Here is an 8,729-nt window from a genome sequence, read left to right as displayed (position 1 = left end):
GAGGGAGAGAGGGAGGGATGGATAGATGTGAAATTCCAATAGCAAAAGTGTTTAACCAGTAGATGTGTCCTCTTTCACTTCCTGAACATACATCTCCTCTCCCTAGCCTAGACCCTACTAATGGACTCTGGGTAGGATAATACTTAGACCTGCCTAGACCCTACTAATGGACTCTGTGTAGGATACTAGACCTGCCTAGACCCTACTAATGGACTGTGTGTAGGATAATACTTAGACCTGCCTGTGCCATCATCTGGAGCCAAACACACTCTGACTCCCTTTCCAAACCTAACATCTCATAACTCTAAAAATATATCTGGTGCAATTTCTCATCAAGATGGTGAATACATTCAGAAAGTCTCTACGAGGCCGAGTAACTCCTTACAAGGATGTGTCCCAAATGGAACCCTATTCCCTATTTATAGTGCACTACTTTAGACCAGAGCCCTATAGAACCCTATTCCCTACATGGTGCACTACTTTAGACCAGAGCCCTATAGAACCCTATTCCCTACATGGTGCACTACTTTAGACCAGAGCCCTATAGAACCCTATTCCCTATTATAGTGCACTACTTTAGACCAGAGCCCTATGGAGCCCTATATAGTGCACTACTTTAGACCAGAGCCCTATAGAACCCTATTCCCTACATGGTGCACTACTTTAGACCAGAGCCCTATAGAACCCTATTCCCTACATGGTGCACTACTTTAGACCAGAGCCCTATAGAACCCTATTCCCTATTACAGTGCACTACTTTAGACCAGAGCCCTATAGAACCCTATTCCCTATTACAGTGCACTACTTTAGACCAGAGCCCTATAGAACCCTATTCCCTATTACAGTGCACTACTTTAGACCAGAGCCCTATAGAACCCTATTCCCTATTATAGTGCACTACTTTAGACCAGAGCCCTATGGAACCCTATTCCCTATATAGTGCACTACTTTAGACCAGAGCCCTATGGAGCCCTATATAGTGCACTACTTTAGACCAGAGCCCTATAGAACCCTATTCCCTATTATAGTGCACTACTTTAGACCAGAGCCCCATAGAACCCTATTCCCTATTATAGTGCACTACTTTAGACCAGAGCCCTATAGAACCCTATTCCCTATTACAGTGCACTACTTTAGACCAGAGCCCTATGGAACCCTATTCCCTATATAGTGCACTACTTTAGACCAGAGCCCTATAGAACCCTATTCCCTATTACAGTGCACTACTTTAGACCAGAGCCCTATAGAACCCTATTCCCTATTACAGTGCACTACTTTAGACCAGAGCCCTATAGAACCCTATTCCCTATTACAGTGCACTACTTTAGACCAGAGCCCTATAGAACCCTATTCCCTATTACAGTGCACTACTTTAGACCAGAGCCCTATAGAACCCTATTCCCTAGCCCTATAGGGCTCTGGTCAATAGTATAGGGCAGTTTGGTGGGGCCACCTGCATGGTTCGAGCAAGGATACATTTTTGTTGCCATGAGGCAGAGAGAAAATTTTGCTTTTTTGAGAGCAAATTCCCTGCTATTCTACACATGTTGCCATGGCGCTGTGAGGTCGCCTAGGCAGAGCGCTCCAGTACATTTTGTCAATATTTAATCATTTTTTATTCGTTTTTTTTTGTTTGAATATTTTGATTTTGATTTTTGGTTTTGAATAACTCAATGACTATAGACTAAGTCTGGGTAAAATCAATGTGTTTCCTACCTGTGAATTTGATGGAAAATCAGCTCTTTCAACATAGCTAGCTAACAATGCTAGCGAGCTAGTTAGCTAGTGTGTTTTGAGTTGAATACGCCATCATATTGTTTTGTTTTCATGTTCTCCTGACCCCTGAGGAGGACTGCAACGGACGGCGAGCTGGCAGGGATGAATTCATTGCTCGGTCTGAGGATTCCTCTGAGGATTTGTGTGGGCTGACATCATTGAGGTTAGTGGGAACGTAGCAATGGACTTCATCTTGAACAAGGCAGTCAGACAGCGGGGACTGGGAGGCGCCGGCGGGACGCCTTGAATAGAGAGGGAACAGTGCTGCCTGCCACTGGAGGACCTGCTCATCTACCCCCTGTTAACAAAACCCTCCCTCTGCTCCAGCTATGTGGAGGACCTGCTCATCTACCCCCTGTTAACAAAACCCTCCCTCTGCTCCAGCTATGAGGAGGACCTGCTCATCTACCCCCTGTTAACAAACCCTCCCTCTGCTCCAGCTATGAGGAGGACCTGTTCGTCCAGCCCCCGTTGACAAAACCCTCCCTCTGCTCCAGCTATGTGGTTCCCACTCGACTGTCGCTCCATATGTGGGAGGGTTGAAACCCCCAAAACGTCCAACTCTAGCTGACAGCTGTCATAGTCCAGACCTCTGTTATCTGCTATCTGTTATAAGGAAGATGTGTTTTATTTGATGCTTGTTTTATTTTTTATTTTCAAGCACTTTGAGATTATTTTTTTGTCATGAAAAGCACTATAGAAGCTGAATAAATTATTATTGTGAGGCTGAGATAAAATGTTGCAGTGGCCCTGGTCTAAAGTGAAGGACTATAAATGGAATAACGCCTTGCAGTGGCTCTGGTCTAAAGTGAAGGACTATAAGTGGAATAACGCCTTGTAATGGCTCTGGTCTAAAGTGAAGGACTATACGGAGAATCGGTGCCATTTGCGCGTAACAGTTTTCAGCACCTGGACAGCTCCTTGATGTCTCGGAGCGCTAGTCTCTCTCTCTCCTCAACAACAGAGCCGTTTCTCCGGGCATATAACCTGCCTAGTGTCCGTCCCGGGCTGTATCTGGCTCTGAGCTGCGCCCGCTGTTTATCTGTGAAGTATTCCCAGGCTGGCTCAAAACGTTCAATACTAAGTATCCTATCCACCGATTACGAAGTATCCTAGTATCCCGGCGATTACTACAATAGCGACGAATATGAACCCAGCGATGCACGTGATCATTCCGTTATTGTCACCCCCTTCGTCTATCTCGTCTTTGGGCTCCTCTTCGCAGATGGAAATGACGCCCACGGAGGAGTTCCCGACGCTCAGGGTGGATTTGAGCTCGGCGCCGGCCTCCTGCTTGGCCTCCACGGCCCACGGAGCCACCTGCACCTTCATCTCCATCTCCTCCATCATCTGACCCACCTGGCTGATCTCAGCCTGGAGCTCCTTCAGGTCGGCAGTGTCGATGTTGCTGTCCGCGTCGTACTTCATGTTCTGCACAGACATGGCCCTGGCGGCCACCGTGGTGGTGCTGCCGGTCATGCCCGTCTGGATGAGGTGTCTGGTGGGCACCTTGAGGGGGAACTCCTGCCCTATCTCTAGGCTCCGCTTCATGTCCACTTCCAGTATCTCCATGCTGCTGGTAAACAGCACCCATAGCCTCTCATACTCAGCCCGGTCGTCCTTGCTGGTGCTCTTGTCTTTGAGCAACTCGGTTAGTTTATTCCGGTTGGCCACCGCGAGCTCCTGGGCTTTCTTCCGGGTCTTCTTGAGTTCCTCGCGTAGGTTCTGAGAGTCCGATGTGCTGCCCAGCGCGATGACCAGGTGCCTGTAGCACGCGGTGACTTTGTTCAGAGCATCCAGCATGGTTTTACACTCATCTGTGCCCCCCATGGTTGTTTTTATTTAAAATAGAAGCCTACCTCTGATCTCCCCAGCTACATTAAAAATGCATTCAATTAATTTTCAAAAAAATCGGTGCGCAAAAGAAAAAAGGGTGGTGAACACGAACCGCCAGACGCACCGTGGTCGGTTGTTGACCTCGACTCAACCGTCTTTTTTGAAATGTTATTAGTTTGGACAAGAGAACACCATCCATACAGATCCAGGCAAAGCTCTTGTCACCGCGAATTCCTCTCTATCCATGTTCCTGTCTGCGAGCAGCACAGAGAGCCGAGAGAGAAGCTTAGATATTAATGGACAGTAAATGGCTTTACCTCCGCTCTTTTTACATTGGAGATTAGATGGCCGACGGCGTCAGAGAGAGCAGCCCTCCCTGCCTGCAGAAAAATAGATGTGTGTCAAAACATTTCTGCTTTTGTTTGTGTGGAATAATAGTCCTCCAATACATTAGAGACGGTGTATGGACAGATAGCAGATTCAGCTACAGGTGTTTCCTATCAAACGTCAGAACAACTCCACAGTATCCAGACGGAACAACTCCGGCACCGTCAGCTCGCAACAAATAAAACAACGAAAAGTCCATTAATGCCGTCGCCGTCTTCTTAGATACACATCTGTATGGTGATGGTTATATAAAACAAACGCTGTTAACGTCAGCTCGGCGGGAGAGACATACCCATCTCACCGGACGAACCAAATCAAACTGTGACGAGGTCAATGGTTGGTTGGTTGGTTGTCTAAGTATCGTGTGTTTCCCCCCCCCCCCTTCATCTGAACGGGAGCTGTCCACTTCAGCACGGCGTCTGTCGACGGCGCTGTTCTAAATACCGTAAGCGCCTTGTGTGGTCAAACGCACGCATAACAAGACCGGAGCTTTCAGATGTCGGCATTCTGTAACGTTGGACAGAGTAGAGAAGCCTAGAGATCCACTGATTGGTTAGTGAGAAAACATCTCCAGTGGATACGTATTGTGATTGGTTAGTTATTCTCACACACACACATCCCCCCCTCCTGCCCTAGGCTACTGTTTGTGGTGTTAGTGGATGCCTTTATTAAAGTGATGCTCACAGATGAAGAGACGCTGATTTATGTCCCAAATGGTACCCTTTCCCCTATATGGTCCTGGTCTATAGTAGTGCACTATAATAGGGAATAGGGTTCCATAGGGCTCTGGTCTAAAGTAGTGCACTATATAGGGAATAGGGCTCTGGTCTATAGTAGTACCACTATATAAGGAATAGGGCACTGGTCTAAAGTAGTGCACTATATAGGGAATAGGGCTCTGGTCTATAGTAGTGTACTATAATAGGGATTAGGGCTCTGGTCTAAAGTAGTGCACTATATAGGGAATAGTGTGCCATTTGAGACTGGGGCATAATCATTGATCCAGCAGTATTTCGCCTGCTTCATAGTTGATCAATCACTGCAGGGTCCAATAAGAGGAGGTTGGAGTCATATTCAGACTGGTGTTCTCCCAGAGGTCAATGGGAGTTTTTCATCAATAGACTGGTGTTCTCCCAGAGAGACAGGTCAATGGGAGTTTTTCATCAATAGACTGGTGTTCTCCCAGAGAGACAGGTCAATGGGAGTTTTTCATCATTAGACTGGTGTTCTCCCAGAGGTCAATGGGAGTTTTTCATCAATAGAATGTTGTTTTCCCAGAGACAGGTCAATGGGAGTTTTTCATCAATAGACTGTTGTTCTCCCAGAGGTCAATGGGAGTTTTTCATCAATAGACTGGTGTTTTCCCAGAGGTCAATGGGAGTTTTTCATCAATAGACTGGTGTTTTCCCAGAGGTCAATGGGAGTTTTTCATCAATAGACTGTTGTTCTCCTAGAGAGACAGGTCAATGGGAGTTTTTCATCAATAGACTGGTGTTCTCCCAGAGACAGGTCAATGGGAGCTTTTCATCAATAGACTGGTGTTCTCCCAGAGGTCAATGGGAGTTTTTCATCAATAGACTGGTGTTCTCCCAGAGACAGGTCAATGGGAGTTTTTCATCAATAGACTGGTGTTCTCCCAGAGACAGGTCAATGGGAGTTTTTCATCAATAGACTGGTGTTCTCCCAGAGAGACAGGTCAATGGGAGTTTTTCATCATTAGACTGGTGTTCTCCCAGAGGTCAATGGGAGTTTTTCATCAATAGAATGTTGTTTTCCCAGAGACAGGTCAATGGGAGTTTTTCATCAATAGACTGTTGTTCTCCCAGAGGTCAATGGGAGTTTTTCATCAATAGACTGGTGTTTTCCCAGAGACAGGTCAATGGGAGTTTTTCATCAATAGACTGTTGTTCTCCCAGAGACAGGTCAATGGGAGCTTTTCATCAATAGACTGGTGTTTTCCCAGAGGTCAATGGGAGGTTTTCATCAATAGACTGTTGTTCTCCTAGAGAGACAGGTCAATGGGAGTTTTTCATCAATAGACTGGTGTTCTCCCAGAGACAGGTCAATGGGAGCTTTTCATCAATAGACTGGTGTTTTCCCAGAGGTCAATGGGAGTTTTTCATCAATAGACTGTTGTTCTCCTAGAGAGACAGGTCAATGGGAGTTTTTCATCAATAGACTGGTGTTTTCCCAGAGGTCAATGGGAGTTTTTCATTAATAGACTGTTGTTCTCCCAGAGACAGGTCAATGGGAGTTTTTCATCAATAGACTGGTGTTCTCCCAGAGACAGGTCAATGGGAGTTTTTCATCAATAGACTGGTGTTCTCCCAGATGTCAATGGGAGTTTTTCATCAATAGACTGTTGTTCTCCCAGAGACAGGTCAATGGGAGTTTTTCATCAATAGATTGATGTTCTCCCAGAGACAGGTCAATGGGAGTTTTTCATCAATAGACTGGTGTTCTCCCAGAGACAGGTCAATGGGAGTTTTTCATCAATAGACTGGTGTTTTCCCAGAGGTCAATGGGAGTTTTTCATCAATAGACTGGTGTTCTCCCAGAGAGACAGGTCAATGGGAGTTTTTCATCAATAGACTGTTGTTCTCCCAGAGGTCAATGGGAGTTTTTCATCAATAGACTGGTGTTCTCCCAGAGAGACAGGTCAATGGGAGTTTTTCATCATTAGACTGGTGTTCTCCCAGAGGTCAATGGGAGTTTTTCATCAATAGAATGTTGTTTTCCCAGAGACAGGTCAATGGGAGTTTTTCATCAATAGACTGTTGTTCTCCCAGAGGTCAATGGGAGTTTTTCATCAATAGACTGGTGTTTTCCCAGAGGTCAATGGGAGTTTTTCATCAATAGACTGGTGTTTTCCCAGAGGTCAATGGGAGTTTTTCATCAATAGACTGTTGTTCTCCTAGAGAGACAGGTCAATGGGAGTTTTTCATCAATAGACTGGTGTTCTCCCAGAGACAGGTCAATGGGAGCTTTTCATCAATAGACTGGTGTTCTCCCAGAGGTCAATGGGAGTTTTTCATCAATAGACTGGTGTTCTCCCAGAGACAGGTCAATGGGAGTTTTTCATCAATAGACTGGTGTTCTCCCAGAGACAGGTCAATGGGAGTTTTTCATCAATAGACTGGTGTTCTCCCAGAGAGACAGGTCAATGGGAGTTTTTCATCATTAGACTGGTGTTCTCCCAGAGGTCAATGGGAGTTTTTCATCAATAGAATGTTGTTTTCCCAGAGACAGGTCAATGGGAGTTTTTCATCAATAGACTGTTGTTCTCCCAGAGGTCAATGGGAGTTTTTCATCAATAGACTGGTGTTTTCCCAGAGACAGGTCAATGGGAGTTTTTCATCAATAGACTGTTGTTCTCCCAGAGACAGGTCAATGGGAGCTTTTCATCAATAGACTGGTGTTTTCCCAGAGGTCAATGGGAGGTTTTCATCAATAGACTGTTGTTCTCCTAGAGAGACAGGTCAATGGGAGTTTTTCATCAATAGACTGGTGTTCTCCCAGAGACAGGTCAATGGGAGCTTTTCATCAATAGACTGGTGTTTTCCCAGAGGTCAATGGGAGTTTTTCATCAATAGACTGTTGTTCTCCTAGAGAGACAGGTCAATGGGAGTTTTTCATCAATAGACTGGTGTTTTCCCAGAGGTCAATGGGAGTTTTTCATTAATAGACTGTTGTTCTCCCAGAGACAGGTCAATGGGAGTTTTTCATCAATAGACTGGTGTTCTCCCAGAGACAGGTCAATGGGAGTTTTTCATCAATAGACTGGTGTTCTCCCAGATGTCAATGGGAGTTTTTCATCAATAGACTGTTGTTCTCCCAGAGACAGGTCAATGGGAGTTTTTCATCAATAGATTGATGTTCTCCCAGAGACAGGTCAATGGGAGTTTTTCATCAATAGACTGGTGTTCTCCCAGAGACAGGTCAATGGGAGTTTTTCATCAATAGACTGGTGTTTTCCCAGAGGTCAATGGGAGTTTTTCATCAATAGACTGTTGTTCTCCCAGAGACAGGTCAATGGGAGCTTTTCATCAATAGACTGGTGTTTTCCCAGAGGTCAATGGGAGTTTTTCATCAATAGACTGTTGTTCTCCTAGAGAGACAGGTCAATGGGAGTTTTTCATCAATAGACTGGTGTTCTCCCAGATGTCAATGGGAGTTTTTCATCAATAGACTGTTGTTATCCCAGAGACAGGTCAATGGGAGTTTTTCATCAATAGACTGGTGTTTTCCCAGAGGTCAATGGGAGTTTTTCATCAATAGACTGTTGTTCTCCCAGAGACAGGTCAATGGGAGTTTTTCATCAATAGACTGGTGTTCTCCCAGATGTCAATGGGAGTTTTTCATCAATAGACTGTTGTTCTCCCAGAGACAGGTCAATGGGAGTTTTTCATCAATAGACTGATGTTCTCCCAGAGGTCAATGGGAGTTTTTCATCAGTAGACTGGTGTTCTCCCAGAGACAGGTCGATGGGAGTTTTTCATCAATAGACTGGTGTTCTCCCAGAGACAGGTCAATGGGAGTTTTTCATCAATAGACTGGTGTTTTCCCAGAGGTCAATGGGAGTTTTTCATCAATAGACTGGTGTTTTCCCAGAGGTCAATGGGAGTTTTTCATCAATAGACTGTTGTTCTCCCAGAGACAGGTCAATGGGAGTTTTTCATCAATAGACTGGTGTTCTCCCAGATGTCAATGGGAGTTTTTCATCAATAGAC

The 8,729-nt window shown here is 45.3% G+C and overlaps 1 protein-coding gene across 1 annotated transcript; it reads right to left on the bottom strand.

Annotated features, from left to right (window-relative positions):
* Positions 1–6: 6 nt before the first annotated feature.
* Positions 7–4,529, bottom strand: LOC129854589 (regulator of G-protein signaling 9-binding protein-like). Its single transcript, XM_055921822.1, has one exon. The coding sequence runs from the start codon at positions 3,604–3,606 to the stop codon at positions 2,866–2,868; it is 741 nt and encodes a 246-aa protein (XP_055777797.1). The 5' UTR covers positions 3,607–4,529; the 3' UTR covers positions 7–2,865.
* Between the last annotated feature and the right edge of the window lie 4,200 nt (positions 4,530–8,729).

Source organism: Salvelinus fontinalis, chromosome 4 (genome assembly GCF_029448725.1).
Source record: "Salvelinus fontinalis isolate EN_2023a chromosome 4, ASM2944872v1, whole genome shotgun sequence".
NCBI classification, from domain to species: Eukaryota; Metazoa; Chordata; class Actinopteri; order Salmoniformes; family Salmonidae; genus Salvelinus; species Salvelinus fontinalis.
The sequence above is the reverse complement of the archived record's forward strand: the minus strand, read 5'-3'. Positions and strand labels throughout refer to the sequence as shown.

Bases quoted from the DNA above. Each gene is read 5' to 3' on its own strand.
- LOC129854589 (XM_055921822.1), bottom strand. From the start codon at position 3,606: ATGGGGGGCACAGATGAGTGTAAAACCATGCTGGATGCTCTGAACAAA.